Source organism: Siniperca chuatsi, linkage group LG14, assembly GCF_020085105.1.
Source record: "Siniperca chuatsi isolate FFG_IHB_CAS linkage group LG14, ASM2008510v1, whole genome shotgun sequence".
Taxonomy (NCBI): domain Eukaryota; kingdom Metazoa; phylum Chordata; class Actinopteri; order Centrarchiformes; family Sinipercidae; genus Siniperca; species Siniperca chuatsi.
The window spans coordinates 17,987,262-18,003,728 of record NC_058055.1 but is presented as its reverse complement, the minus strand read 5'-3'; the positions used below and the strand labels follow the sequence as shown (position 1 = coordinate 18,003,728).

Here is a 16,467-nt window from a genome sequence, read left to right as displayed (position 1 = left end):
TTTTGAGGCACTATGCTCATTAAGGACGCGCGTGTGTACTTAGAGCGGGATAAGACAGAACTGGCAGCCTCTAATTCACAATTGAAAACAATGCAAAGGTGATCAGATACAAACATGTCCCTGGTTTCCACAGATGGGGTTTTCAGGCCCAAAGTAAAGACTAGGTCTAAGGTGTGGCCACGGGAATGAGTTTGGCCAGACACATGTTGTTGTAAGTTGAAAGAGTTAGTGATATTTAAAAAAGCAGCAGCAAGGGCATTAGAGGAGTCATCAACGTGAATATTAAAGTCACCACAAAGAACAATTCTATCATAATTTAACACAAGACTGGATAAAAACTCAGGGAGTTCCAACAAGAAGGAGCCAGCTGGTTTAGGGGGGCGATATATAATAGCAAATAGCAAATATGACTGGGAGGGGGCCACCAAGTTTAAACATGAGCACTTCAAAGGAGGAAAAATCATTGCAAGCTATGAGGTCACACTTAAAATGCTTCTTATCGACAGTAACAAGGCCCCCACCTCGACCACAGACCCTAGGGCAACTAAAGCAGTCATAATCAGGAGGGCACAATTCAGCCAGCTGACTGTGATCACCAGGATGTAGCCAGGATTCAATTAAAAACATAAAGTCTAACTCAGTGGAAGAGATAAAGTCATTTAAAATAAACGTTTTGTTAGAGAGGGATCTTACATTCAGAAGAGCCATCTTAAAAAGTCTGTGCTGGTTCAGATTTGATGTTGAGACTGGAGGTCGGGTTCTGGCCCGGATCTTTATTAAGTTATTATTGTCGCTGTGTCGGTTGTGTCTGTTTCGCACTAAGGACCTGTCCGAAATTACCACAGGAATGTTAAAGGTGGCACTAGAGGCATCCGGGCTCCAGATAGCAGCACTATGATCAGTCCACAAGGGGGCGGTAGTGACAGCAGAGAGTACGTGGCTGTTTATTGTGGGCAGAGTAGAGGAAGAAGAAGAGCTAGGGGAAACAGGTGATGTAAATAGTCTACGTGAGGAGGACAGCACAGCGTGCTGCAGGTTAGCCGCCAACATGCGACTACCTGACTTGTTTGGGTGAAGACCATCTCGTGCAAACAAGGAAGAACGATCCCAGAATAAGTTAAAGTTGTGAATAAAACCAACGTCATGGGTGCTGCAGACAGACTGGAGCCAGGTATGAAGGCTGAGGATCCTGCTAAAACGGCCAATTCCCCGACCCAGTGTAGGAATTGGACCCGAAATGAAAGCATGCTTTCCGGTGCTGTTGAGCAGGTCAAAGAGGCGGATGAAGTCTGCTTTCGTCAGCTCCGATTGCTGATGGGCGGTGTCATTGGTGCCGACATGGACTATGATTTTCGTGATAGTCGCCGGGAGTGCAGCCAGAAGTCCGGGAGCTTTTCGAGGATGTCGGGGTCGTTGCTCGGGAAAGCAGCGTGTGGCGCGTAGCGAAACGGATATTCCTCACTATGGAGTCTCCAACGATCAGCGTGGTTGGGGGGATGAGAGGAGGCAGAGTCGATGATCGTGGAGCCCGCCGAGTCCCATCAGCCGTCCCTGGGATAGCTGTGGCCGGGGACTGCTGCGGCGAGGGGCGCGCGTCCTCCTCAGCAGAGGTGTTCGCTGCCGTCTCAGGACGAATGAGACCCCCAGAGCTTCTCCTGATCACGGCCTCTTTCAGTAACTTGCGGCGAGAGGAGGAGGAAGACTTGGCTGCTGGAAGATGGGAGCGTCCCTCCAGTGGAGGAAAGTCCTGCGTATCCAGGATGTCAAACCTGTTGGCCAGCGGGAGGTCCCGATGTGAAGGTGGAGGAGTTGGGCGCTTTGCACCATGTCTGTCCTTACAGGCTACGGTCCAGTGCTCCGGTTGGCGTGGAGTCGAACTCACCGGAGCCTTCTCATCACCCCCGCCGGCGAGTGACCGTGCATCCACTGGGGCTCGGCACGGGGTAGAAATGGCCATGGCTTTGTGCTTCGCACCCATGAGGAGCCACGGGTCATCAGGCTTAGCTGAAGCGGCCTCATGCTCCGGGGCGCCAGTGATGATGGAGCCGAGCCACGGAAGAGTGGGATCATTGTCCAGTGCTGGAGTGGAGCAGTCCGGGGAGTGAGATGGGATGGTCGCATTCCGGCTTGCGCAGCCAGAGGAGCTGAGGACCGCCAGGTGTTTTGCCTGGGCCGAGGCGACGGTGGAGAACTCCAGGATGAGCTTGTCTTTTTCTCTGAGCTCGGCTTCCAGACAGGCGATACTTTTCCTCAGCTTTGAGACGGTAAGGTGACAAGGTCCACACTCAGCCATTATTTAGTCTGTGAGAGTGCTTCAGAGCTTAAAGTCCACAGTAAAGTCCATAAAAGTGCTACAAGCTTAAAATCCTTGGTAAAACCGACCGGCTAGCCTAGCCGCCGGGCTAAAAACAAACCTAGCTAAGCTAGCAGCAGTGGAGGCAGTCCGGTAAACCACGTGGAGTTGCAGCCAGCTTAAAATTTTTCCAAGTTAGAACATATAGGTAAAGCGGTGGCCAGGAAAGCAGTGTGGCCTAGAAAACCTGGCTTAAAAACTCGATAAAATATCAATTTATGATGGTTTAAGACGAAGTTTCTAGCGACGCTTCTGCCGGGTACACAAAAACGCCGACACATGCGCCCGACACATGCGACATAATGAATTTTTTATTGCAAAATTAGTGGTGTTATTACAGTATTACCTGAGATTTTATAAATGTATATATAGACACAGCCTGAACTTTAGGGCCCTTTCATTGGATCGGGATCAATTTATTAGACAGTTTCCTTTGTGGTTTCTTATAATGGAGAGGAGTTATGGTGTGATGCAGTAACTTCAGTGATTTGGCTGGGAGGAGCAATAAAGAAAGATAGAAATTAGTTAAAACATACAGAAATAAACAGTGTTTTTTTCCTTTTACCTCAATTAGCAGAATATTATAACCAGACAGAGTAAATAACAATGAGAAAATGAACATCTACACATTTACACTTTTTTTCCCACTTCAATTAGCAGAGGAAATTGGTTTTACTACCAACATGCCTCAATGTGCTACGAAGCATCAACACTGCACACTGATATATCCTTTTGGGAACGTAATTACAGTATCACTGTGTAGATGAGGATAGAGACACCACTCAATGACTAATTACAAATCTCAGTTATCAGTGCTTGGATTTTAAAGTCCCTGTAAGTGGTGTCCTCAATTGAATTATTTGCCAGCCAATTTGTCATGAAGCTAAAGGTTTGACAGGAAATCCAACTGGTCAAAATGATAAATCAGATCCGTGCCCGGTTGTATTTAGTGTTAGCGAGGCTAATAGCCATCCCAATACCTGTAAATTAATGCAGCTTATCACTGTCAAGACTTACAGTATGAAGAGCTATATGGGGGTGGTTATAAATACTAGACGCCAAAGTTTAATCAGAATGTTATATATCAGATGTACAGATGCAAGGCTGCACACACACACATAACAAAGCCCTTTAAGACATTTGTTACAGCAGCTTTGCCCGTCTCATCGTGTTAATTTTATTTGGACAGGCAGATTGGCTACTGGCAGATTTAACAATTCACCACAGTCTGGGGCCATTTTTCAAAACACCAATTACGAGTCTGCATCTCATCGATCAGAGGGCTACCTATTTACTCAGTGACATAAATAAAATTGTGTGTCCTTAAACAAAGGTTGGGAAGACACGTAATTGCGCCTATCATGGGGTTACATTCTTTAGCCTGCAACTGTAAAATGAATACATCTTTTTTATCTGAGGCTGATACATTTCTCCTTGTGTGTGTACATTCAGATTACACTATTATAGTATGATAGTGTATTCTCTGTCTATGTCTGAAGCCAGTGAATGTGTGCATAGAAACGTGTTTGTGCACATGAAAGCTGATCCAGAGCTGCTATGAGTGAACGAGTGTTGCGTTCCATTTCTGTCACTGTCTTTGATGGGTGTTTATTTCACATACAGTAGACAGCCATGTATGTGTATGTGTGTGCATGTATGTATATTTAGTTCTGTACTGAATATTAGTCCTCCTGCAGTTTATACTAACAGTGGGAGACAGTGTCAAAACTGTCCAATATTTCTTCTATTTATACTCACATAAATGTAGTTACGATATGTGGTAGCTGTTTATGAGTGGTACTCAGAGGCACAAATATTGTTTGGATGAATTGGTTTCTCTTCTGCTGTCTCTCTATAAACAAGCCAAACATGCAGCTGTGGACAAAGGGAAGTAAAAGCCGGGGGGCATTTATTTTAAGCAGTGTTATTTAAAGTCTTGTACTATCTTGTTTGAAGCAAAATGCTCAGCAGCATATGAAAATAAGTAATGGTACTATTGAACTTGATGCGGAAGCCTGTGCTTGTGTGTGTGGTAGTGTTGATGGTGAGGGGCGGGGCTCGAAATCAGAAAGGGAGGGAGTGTTGCATGTGTGTGTGTGTCTCAAGGGTTTTGATCTCTCTCCTCACTAAACAGAGATGAGTCCATCAGCCACAGATACCACTTCAATTATTCAGGAGGTTAGCATGAAAAATAAATGGCTGCTTCCTGCAGTGAGAGGTGTGGTGCTGCTCTGGTTCCTCTGAGTCTTTCGGCCTACTGTACTCTCACACAGAGGTTAGACTGGGCAATCGATTCTTTTCAGCGATGATTGCAAATCACTGCTTTTGTCTTGTTATTGGTCGAGACCACAGCTACTGGGCAGCTGCCTCAACCTCATCAATACTGAGGAACTCTGCTACTTTTTTGGCACAAATTCCTGTTCAGTGTAAGCTCCAGGTCAGGTGAAAACAACTGTGGTACTCTACTCTACTGATCGTGTGTTTGAGAGAAAAGCAGTTCAATTGAAACTCCCCTCTGACCTGTACCACTTTAATTTCTAAGCATTGCATAGAATTTCAAAACATTTTAGAGGGGGATGAAAAATACTCCAGAAGGTGTTTTTACTGCTAACCTAAATCAGCTTGTTTGCCAAGTAAGCACTGATTTGATGATTTGCAGTTAGGACCCGCAATACATTGAAATGTAGTCATTTGAATGCTGCTGAAACGATATGTAACCTAGACATCTTTTGACCTGCAAAACATTCATTTCATTTCACATTTCATTCAATTTTAAGTTTCAAATGAATCACACCGATTATTGGTCTAACACAATTCTTCTAATGATTTTGATTTGAAAGTGGTTTTCAGTGTTGGATCTCAGCATGAATGTGTATTGTTCCAGAGTTTTATAGTCCTTGCTAAGAACTGCAGTTAGAGATTAATAAAGTGGCTGGTGAACAGGACAGCAGGCTTCGGACAAATCAAGCTGGACAGACAGTATTTATACAGTTTGACCTCTATTCATCTTAAAATTGACAGACTCCAGTTTGCCACATTGTTTGTCTGTATCAATATTGCTACCATTTCTCCTTGTGGAGTTAAAAATCTTTGCAAAATTATTTTTCCATTTGTACCGCAGTGGCAGTTCAAAAGCATTGCCTTCAGTGTTTTCCTATGAATACATTTACAGCATGTAAATCTGGACCTTCATTTTGTCTTTGCAAGTGGTTTAAACTATTCCACTTGTTTCATGTGACAGCATGGATCTATCAGGGTAGTTCTCTGAACAATACAGGTTTGCCACACAGTCAGCCAGCTCACGTCCATGATTAGACTGGAAACAAGCCAGTTGTCCCTGATGCCATGTCACTTTGTTCTAGGTGATAGCCATTGGGCATTAGCTGAATTCTCTTCTTTGTCTGGCTTCAGTGCTTCTTACTTTGCCTTTTTTTCCCTGTCTGACTAATTTGTGTCACTGTCTTGTTTTTCTCTTCATGATGATTGGCCCTGAAAGAAAGAAAACATGGAAAAAATATCTCTGCATAGACTCTAATGTTAGCTCCCTCTATCTCTTTCCAGGTGGTCCATCACGTTGGTCCTCTCCTCCATGTGACTGCTGCTGCAAGAACCACAAGGGTGACGGCGAGGGCGAGAGCGGCACCTCCTTCAATGAGCTCTCCACCTCCAGCTCTGAGAGCCAGTCAGAAGCAAGCTCTCCCCAGGGAACAGTCATTTGCGGCCCGATCAACCGCCAGTCACACCCCCACGCCAATGTCCAAACCCTGGACAGGCCGCCAAAAAAGGGCCCCATCGCCATGCTCCAGCAGTCCGAACAGCGGCGGAAGAGTGACTTGCTACGCACGCTTACGGCAAGCTCCCGCGACACCAGCACCTGCAAGAAAAGGCCGGCGAAAGAGAAGCCGACGGTCGAGGAAGAGCTGGAAAAGTGCATTCAAGACTTCCGCAAGATCAAGATCCCAGAGAGGTTCCCTGAGAGGAAGTACATGTGGCAGGCCGACCTGCTGAGAAAATATCGCCTCTGAGCCAGGAAACAGGACAGAGGGAGCTGACACATGAGGCCAAGGATCAGTTTACATGTTTTTCGATCTTGACTTTTGCAGCAAAAGGGAAATAACACTAAACTTGTTTGATTCCAGTTTCTGGGGGAAACTTCACCTTTATACCAGTAGGTTGTGTAAGTCTACACAGAAGCTAGTAAGAAGCATTAAAACCAGACTGTTCCCTTATTGACATATGTAATACGTATGTGTATGTATGTAGTTTAGGCCTACTGTATGCACTGTAAGTATGTGCTGTACCTTGCTGAATGCCTCAGAGCTTTGAATAATTTATCCCTGAGGAGAATCTAAGTGGGCGAAAGACATCCTCTATGAACTCATCAACCAACCGAAGGCTTGCTAATGGCTTCACTAGGGGTTACTGAGGGTCACTGGACTGCACACACTGTCATCTGTCATCATTTCACTGAAAAACCACAAAGACAAACACTGATTTAGTATGTGAATGTGTGTGTTTATGTGTGTGTTTGTGTGTGTTCGCACCCAGGTGGCCTAGAGGTCACAGATAAATCTGCATCAGGACCCATTAATAATTCATGCTGTCCCGACAGTGCTCTCACTATAAATACACCCAGAGCTCTGTGCTGCCAGTTTGGCGTACACAGCTAGGATGATTACTTTACTTTTAAGCAACATTTGGGGACTTCTGAGGCAGGAGGAGGTACAATTTCATCAGCACTACAATTCATTTTCTTCATGTATTGTCAGTTATATTGCAGACGCACCCCAAGGGAATCAAACTGTCCTGCATTGCATAGATTTTTGCCGATTTTTGGCTAGATTTGTAGCGATACCCAGGTTACTGTGTGAAGGACAAGAGAAACGGTGAAGGATTTGATTTGATGGTCAAACCATGGGGAAATACAGAGGCTCAATGAAGAAAAGTCCTGATTTAACACACCTACACACACACACTTTTCCATTTACTGTAGATAATAGGCATTTTGGCAAATTACAACAACAAAATGAACAGGACACTCAACTCACATACATTCATTCCCACATACAAACACGCAGAGCGATCAGTCATGAGGTCATTTAAACCAAGCTCAATACGACACCTACAGTACATACAGACAGAATGGGACAGGATTGCTACACAGGCTAACCTCGTCAACACAGACAGATGCTTTCAACCCTGACTGTTGACACAGTGATCAATAGTTATTGATGATACGGTCCGGTGATAGAGCTGATAGATGTGGTTCTTGTTTACAGTTATTAATGAAGCCCGGGTCAACGGGATATAACCTATTGTGATGTAGTTACAGGAACCAAGATGTCAGACAGCTCTTTTAAAAGAGCGCAATTCAATAACACAATTTAATTTCCCCAGGAGGTTGATAGTTATTACTTGCTGGATGACATGTTACTGACAGAATGATATAGAAATTATTTCAGGGTGCAAATTCAATTATTGACCACCGTTAATGGCAAAAGCACACAAACATTCAGTGGTCTTTTTAGAGTTATGATGGTAAACTTAAATATTATAAATGCCATTCAACGCAGTCATTGTCAGATTAGTTGATTGTTTATTTGAACAGGTAGTGTTATTGACATCACATTCTCTGTTTTAGGAGAGACATATGTAAAAGAGAGAACATATATATATAAAAAAAGATTCAACATATAGTACAGTGGATTGTTAAAACAACAGTTAAAATGAGAAAGGAAACAAATATATGATGCAGTGAGAATTAGAGTTCAAGATGTTCAAATCTTTTATTGGTACTAACTTCAGTGTTGAGGGGCAAATTAAAAGCATGCTGTCAATGTACTGTAAAAGGAAGCTTCCAAACACTGATCATGTCCAATGTATGAGACAAATTTGATCAGATGTAGTTTAAGTTTCCATAAGAGGAAGTAGCTGATAAGATTGGTAAATGGCTGAATAACAGCTTCAGGTAAAAAACAAGGTATTTATGAATAGTGTGATAGACAGCTGTGATGAAAGATGTAGTTTGGGTTAGGGAGTTATAAATATTGATGAACTGACTTGTATAGATGAAAGTTCAGAATGACCTTGGTAGTAGAATAATAAAAAGAGAGGAGACAGCAGAAAGCATTTTCACAGAGGAACTTCATTAAAACTTGTCATTATTTGCTATTGCAGCTCATGAAAGTGCAGAGGAGTGGGCTTTATAAACAATCATAGCTTTTACAAAGCACAAAATATAAAGAATTAAAAGCACACACAAATGAGAATGGCATATGCATAGTACAAACTTATTCAAAGATCAGTTTATTTAAAAATATCCCTGATATGTTAATAGAAATTGATAATTAAAGAATATGTTCTATTATACTTATTTTTCTATTTAAAGGCTTTTAAATTCATAGATTATCAAATACCCTTGCCCATGTTGCCCATAAAATGTATTTACTGTGAGAGAAGTGGTTCATGGGTAGTAAGAAAGTTATATTCAGTGGTGCCCGTATATGTCTGTTGCAGGTTTATTATAGTATAAAGTAACATGGTTGCAATAGGTGCTAGATACAAACCAACCATTTTCCTCATGTCAATACAATGAATATGACTTATTTTTCTACATTACTGGAATATTACATTTTCATTTTAAAGTAATTTATCTTATCAGTTGAATTAATATGTTAATCCAGACTACATATCATATGTAAATACACACCATAAATCATACCTAACCAGAATAATGTATTATACTCTCTGTATATAACATGCAAATCCATGAGGTGTGGCTGCTACGCTGTTCTTAGTGATGCAGTAGACTGACGCTAATGTAATACAGCCATTCTTGTTTTATCATCTGTTGGGCCATCAGGGATGAGGGAAAATATAATACATACTTATTACATATTATATATTTACCACTATGATAAGCTACTCACTTTTCAAGACAACAGTGTCATAAAAAGACTATCAGCACATTTGTCTGACAGTGCCACAGAGGCAGGCTCTGGTGACTAAGACATTTCAGCAATGCTGAATTGCAATCAATAGATTTAAAAATGTGTGTTCAGGCCTTAAAAAAAGCATCCAAAAGAAAAGTTTGTTCAAAACTCAAAAAGGTACAAAGTGTTCAGCAGCTGTAACCCTGAAGCTTTTGTTACTGTACAGTGGAGTCAGAAAGTGTTAGGATAGTGATATGTTTTTTGTAGTTTTGGATCTGTACTCCAGAACATTGGATTTGAAGTGGTGAAACAATGACTATGAGGTGAAAGTGCTGACTTTCAACTACTAACAGAGTTTGAGGGTAATTACATCCATACAGGTATAAGTTGAATAGTGTAGGATTCATAGTCCCCCCCCCAACAATTATAAGACAATACAGCAGGTCAATGATTCTAAACATACAGGCAAGGAAACAGGAGTTTTTATGGCCAGTGACTTCACCTCAATCCAACTGATCGTGTGTTTAATGCTGAATACCCAACTAAATGCAAAAAGCCCCTAAAACCAGCAATGAGTGACAGCTGCAGTATAGGGCTAGCAGAGTGGGCGGCATTGACTGCAAAGGATTTGCAACCAAATATTGAATAAGACAACTTCATTTGGGGGCCACATTTCTGCATTTCCCAACCTGTTATCTTGTGTAGATGTAAACACTCTCAAGTTAACTTGAGCTGACAATCAGAACTTTAACATCACAGTCTGTTTCATTTCAAATCGCATGTGCTGGAGTAAAGACTCAAATAATTGTACAGGTATTGTATTCCCCGTTAGTTTTCCTGGTCTGAACCAAAGGAAAAATGAAAAATGTTCACCTTTTCACACATTTTTGTTGTTGAATTGTATACAGTACAGTAGGTTCACATTGACCAGTTACAAACAATAAAGACTTATGATTAAAAGTCACATATATGTTTCCTACATCTAATAAATACAGGAGGAAATAGATGAATTTGAGCATTAGACTAGACAATAGTTTGCCTTGTGTTGATTTTTGTTTGTTAAGCTTTCTGAAAACAGCATGCTGACTTAAGATACTCTATCAAGATTCTACTCCTTTTCCCCATAAAACATGTGTTTTCAGTTGCTGGTACAATTATTATCTGGCCAAACAATCCAAACACAGTAAACAGTCTGAATAAACTGGTGCAAAAATGATTCATGTTAAAGGTGAAAGTCTCTGATTGTCGAGAGAGAATTGTTGCATAGCTTTTTGCATAGTTATTTTTGACATCTGCAGTAGTTAGTCTTGTGCTGTCATATTCAGCCCAGTTTAGGCGAGAAAACAAGCTGATATTAGGGATCGTGTTTGCTTGACTTTGCCTGCCATTTTATAAATGTGTTGTGTTTGTTTACTTTGAGATGATTCAACAACAAGGTCGATCAGTCAATCTATCTGAGAGCATTTTCAAACACAGATTTGTCATAAGAGATGATTAGAAATTCCGCTGAAAAGACAAAATGAATATCAAGACACCCGGTGGCCTTCTAGAGTAGACTACAGCTGTTTTTTGCACAATGTATAAAGTTAATAAAGAAACACAAATAAGTATTTGAAAAAGAGATAAATATGCTATAATCACCTTACATGCACAACACAGCCACAGTGTGTCTGTCATGAGAGCGAAAGACTGCAGATAAAGCTGACCAGTTTTCACCTTCAGAGCACATGAGATGATATTCAGTTATTTGGGCCTGAAAAGAACAACAGATGATGTAAATCTTGATAAATGACTGCAATATTGTTTTAAGTCAAATGTGATGTATGAAAAGGAAGAGAGACTGTGAATTGATGTTAAGTTTGTCAATTTATGTCGTTTTGGAGTGCCCGACTACAGTCTGTGATTTTCTCTCCTGAAGTTATAGTCATGCCCTGCAAGTAAAGCCTGCGTACATGACGGCAGGCCCTGTTATTTTCCTCCTGCCTTTGATGAGCTTGCGAACCACGAAGAAAATCACATTATCCTGATACCACCAAGGTAGACCTGGCAAATACTGTTTGAAACAAAAGGGCGTCTGTTTTGATTATTGTTGTTCTGACACTAAAAAGAAAAAGAAAAAATGGTTCAGAAACATTGTGAGCATGTTGATATACAAAACTTATAACAGATTTAACTTAGTCTGTTCTTGTGAAAAAGATTATGTCAAAAACAGATATTTAACAGAAAAAAGAAAACTTGCAAAAAAAGAAAAAAAGATAAGCACAAATGTGTTGATAGTGTCTGCTGTTCCTCCACAGGTGTATAACATTATCAAATAAAAAGTCAACTCTGCAGTGTGACCGAGCTCCTGAAAAACAGAGTGATTCTCACCAGGGGCAAAATAACTTAGTTCATGGAAATACTTGTTTCATCATGAATCATTCAGACAATATTAATTAAATACTATTTTGGTAATTGTGGAATTATGAAAACCTGTCAAAGTTTTTCTGGTCTTAAAATGATACATAGATTTACTTCCATAAATTAAATTGAATGTTGTCAATAGCCAAACATCCGTGGTGAGAGTTGCCCTGTATTCCAGGTGTTACTACGTCTGCCTTTAGAGACAGTACAATTCATCTGAGAGTCTTTAGATACAAAGCATATAGTAATTTTGAAAATGTATGACAAAAACAAATAAACAAGACATTCTGTACAGCGACTAAGACTTGTATTTATTCTCACTTCTTATTGGCTTTTTTATGAGTTCAGTGTGTGCTCATTTCATGAAATAAAATAACATTAGTATTGACATTGATGATGACTTGCGGTACTGCAATCTACAGGAATATATTTTTTATATTTTTGTTATACAGGTGCAGGAAGGAAAGGTGAGTTGTGGGCTGTGTCCAAAATCACTTTCTATTTACTGCAAATATAGTGTACATAGTACTATAGTACCATATTTATATACTTTACTATAGTACTATATTTACTTTCAATCCATTTTATAGTGTGAAATTGTGTGAAATATGCACTGCCTCAAAAATTCCCAAAATGAAATGAAAAAAGGTGATGGCATGTGCACTATTTTATGCTCATTATCTCTCAAGGCAATGCTTCCCATTGTATACAGGACTCCACAAATATCAGTGATGACACAAAGTGACGATGATTCAAAGCATCTGAAATCTCAATTTACCGCTCACTATAGAGTAAACTTGTGTACTCTATAGAGAAGTGAATGAGTGGACAAAACACTGCCATGAATTAATATTCCACAGTTAATATAAAGCCCAGTATAATGTGTTCTTTATACATAACATGTATCATTGATTGAGCGTGGCATTCTTCTTCTGCCCCAAGTTATGACAGAACTTGGACCCACAAGCAGACTGTCTAGATGAAACAGGTACAGATAAGAGCCTTCACTTTACGGTCAGGCAGGCTTACAGTTGGCAACAAGCTGACAGTAAGAAGGACAGAAAAAACGAAAGGCTGGCAGGAAACAGACAGAAGGTGAGGCAAGAACAGGTAATCAAGCATTAAACCAACAGCTAAAGTGCTAAGGCAAGTTGAACAATTTGACAAACAAAAGGGTAAACTGCCCACTGTATGTACACAGAGGCTAATGAGGAAAAGAGAGGCAGCTGTGCAGGCGTTGAATCAGGTGACCTGCAGGAACAGGAAAGCTTGACAGAGTGCTGTCTGCTGGGCAGATGAGCGAGGCAGGGTTGGAAATAACACGTGTGTAAAGTACACAAAAACACAAGCTGTGTCTTACATCCACATTATATAGTCACACACTACTAAGTTCACATGTTACCTGTCACCATAGTGTTTTCAAGTACAAGAAATGAATGTACTGTATCATGTTGCACTAACAGGTATTGAACCAAGACATCAGCCAAAGGATGTCAGTCGTCAGCATCAACAGTGGGACAGTGCTGTCAGTATAAAAACAGGAAACATATGATGAGGAAGCAAACAAATGGTGCAAGCATTAATGCCACTGTCCACATTTAGGTTTAATTGTTTTCAGCTGTGAGTGGCTCCTTTATTTTCTTTATGCTATGCACTGCAGGACACTAGTGGTGTCCACTAACATTGCACTCAAATATTGAGCAAATTTAGTCCACATACAGTACATGACATCTTTTAATAATCTTAATTAAATCATTTTCCAGTGTGAACACACTACATAGCCTACTCAGAACCCAGTGAAAATTAATAAAATCAGTACCATATGTAATATGGGATAGGGACACAGTGGCCTTCAAGTCCATGAAGGCTCAGGGTTTTCCCACTCTGAATTCAACAGTGCTTCAGGACTTTATAAGCCCTTTTTTGTTGTGCAAGTCTGCAATGCTGCAGAAATTCACAGCATTCCAATGTTAATAGGGGAAGTCAGACATAATAACAAATGCAAATATTTCTGTGCTGTCCCAGTCTTCATACAGAAACCTTTTTCACTTAAGGCTCTTTCACTGATCATGCATTTTTTTATGTCCTACAACTAATCAGACATAGGAGATGGAAATGGAGCAAGAATCACGATGACATTTTTCACCTCACTGAATGATGACACACACTGTTAAGAAAATCCACATGAACCATAAAAAAGTCCTTTGACAAAACTTCAAGACAATTAAATAGTCTATTTAGCAACGGCATATGGAGAGAAATCTGCTATTTCTGTCAGACTGGCTCGTCCCCTGACAATACACTTAATTATACTGATTTCAAAGTCACAATCAGGAAGAGAAAGTCTGGTTGTGAGGGAAGAATGCTAGTTTCATGTCCCTATTTGTGGCTGCCAGCTCTCAGTGGAAGAGAAGAGGAGGGAGAGTATGCATGGCAGGCTTAAAATAGCATCAGTGGGATCAGCTATCTTCCCAAGATCAGGCGATGGGGGCTACATGTGGCTCTTAGAGCTGGCCTGAGCCAGCGATGAAGAGACTGATAAAACAAGAAATGAGTGGATGCTGGGTGTGGATGGAAGTGTAAGGGAGAGGTGACGAAGAGTGTTGAAAGTGGGAAAGGTATTGAATTAGGATGAAAGGTGAGAAAATGAGGGAAATGATGACACAGAAGGACAGACGGAGGGAGAGGCTAGAGGATGGAAAAGATAGATGCGAAGCAAGCTGGTTAGATGGAAGGAATGAAGATTGAAGGGAGAAAAGGTAAAGGGAAGAAATAAGAGATAAGTCACAGAAATTATGGATAAGAAAAGGCACTTTGTAGGCAGAGAAGGAGCATAAAGACAACAAGACGCAGGTATAGAGACAGGTGGGGGAGTAAGGGAGGAAAGTAAGGAGCAAACGAACAACGCCATTGGGAGAAAGATGCAGAAGAGGAAATAAAAGATTAAGCGCTAGGAGAAAAAAAAAAGGAGGAAGTGCACAGAGCCTGTGTTGGCTGTCAGCATTCATCTACAAGATAAGAGCTCCAGTGACATGATCTGTTTTCCAGCATTACAGATGAAAGAGAGCGCTCCTGCACTGCAATCAGATCAGCCGTGTGTATCGCCATTGTTGCTAGTAGCCGGGATGATTTTCTCAGCAACACAGCTGAATGATGCACACTGCCAGGCATTGTGGAGCAAACAATGGTACAAGCCTTTGTGCACAATAGGCTGATCCAGCTTCAGCTGTGTCCTGGAGCCACTATCGCATTGACAAGATTAGTAAAAGAACATTTAATGTGTTATCTCTTTTTCTCTGTGAACTGAACCCAGTCAAACTTTACTTGAGGTCCTGCTGTGCAATGAAAGTCACACAATAGATACAGCAAGCTTGTTAATATACAGTATAGCAGACATGTCACTGAAGGGCTAACAATGGCAATTTTAACACAGGAAGCTTTGCAAGACTTGAGAGCTGCTGAGCTATTTATCCATCTTCTCAGTGTTGGACATAACACATTTTCCTGACCTTCAGTCAGTCTATATCTTTTAGGTGTCCCTCCATCAGATTAAAGTCCAAATGAAATTAAACTGCATGTTATTTTCCTGCTACTGTGTACATATCTGCTCTGTACATCACATGTTCTGTGTACAAATGTAAGTCAATGAGGTCATTTTGAAATGTTGCCTAACGTTAGCTAGCTAGCTAACTAACCTCCTAGTATTTGCTTGCAAGACCCAATTAAACACAGAGTCCCTTTTAGTGTCTGTGTACATGTTTTGACAAACACCGGTCTCAATTTGACACCTGGTCTGATTTTTATAGAAGTTTTTTGGATGTATAACATCTCTTAAAGCTCACCGGGTCGCCCGCTTGAGCTAGTTCCAAGCTGCTTAGATCGTGCATATTTGTCAAAATGGACATGCTACACATCGTTAGATCAGTTAGATTCCCCACAATTCAATCGTTCAGTTCATTTTAAGTGGAAACCATGAGCCCCAAAGTATAATTCATTCTGAAAGTGGTGACTCCCTGCCTTTGAAGTGGTCATAAAGTCCTAATATATGTCCATTCCTCGATTATTTATATTCCTTTATTCCATAAGTGTCCACCGATTAAAAGAATTAAAATGGTGTTTCATAAAAATGACTCCAAGTTGAAATAACTATAGTTTTCATCCTTTCTAAAGTAGGCTACCGGTATTTTGATACAGGTCTCTCTCTCTCTCTCTCTCTCTCTCTCTCTCTCTCAATCTCTCTCTCTCAATCTCTCGCTCTCTCTATCTCTGCATGAGGTTGGCCTAGATGCGCTGTCTCTCTGAGCTAGATCAAATGAATGATTCCTAATTGATATATAAAGGAGGCAAATTAATTGTAAGACTGAATAAGATAGGCATGTCAATTTGTATAGCACATTTCAAACACAAAGGCATTCAAAGTATTTTACATAATGCATTAAAAACATTAAAAGGAGAAATAAAAACAGCATAAAAACATTAAAATGCAAATTAAGATAATAGAAAACTTTTTAAAGGAAATTCAAACTTAAAAAATTACAAACTAATTAGTTATAAGAATGTATCATTTAAAAACATAATTAAATGATTTTCTTTGTTTTTAATGCATTATTTAAATGCACATTTAATTAAGCAATGTCTCAATTTCTTATAATTAAACACTGAAAAAGTCTGTAATTATTCCAGTGGCACACTCCAGACTGCATAATGTATCAGTCAGATGTAGGATAATGGGTAACTTTTAAAAACATAAAAAGCTTCTATTTATAGCATTAATTATTG

General features: G+C 40.4%; 1 protein-coding gene across 2 annotated transcripts in view; it reads left to right on the top strand.

The window, feature by feature from the left end:
* Window positions 1-11,986, top strand: part of kctd16b (potassium channel tetramerization domain containing 16b) — an 87,509-nt gene extending 75,523 nt beyond the window's left edge. The window contains exons 1-2 of one of the 2 annotated variants that reach the window (XR_006380724.1): window positions 2,204-2,264; window positions 5,915-6,052. Coding sequence is in view for 1 of the 2 variants with exons in the window: in XM_044223166.1 (XP_044079101.1) it covers window positions 5,915-6,378 (464 nt within the window). In the remaining variant the exon portion in view is untranslated. Of the gene's footprint in view, window positions 1-2,203; window positions 2,265-5,914 lie in introns of those variants that run through there. The other variant, XM_044223166.1, reaches the window with a different exon arrangement.
* The last annotated feature ends 4,481 nt before the right edge of the window (window positions 11,987-16,467 follow it).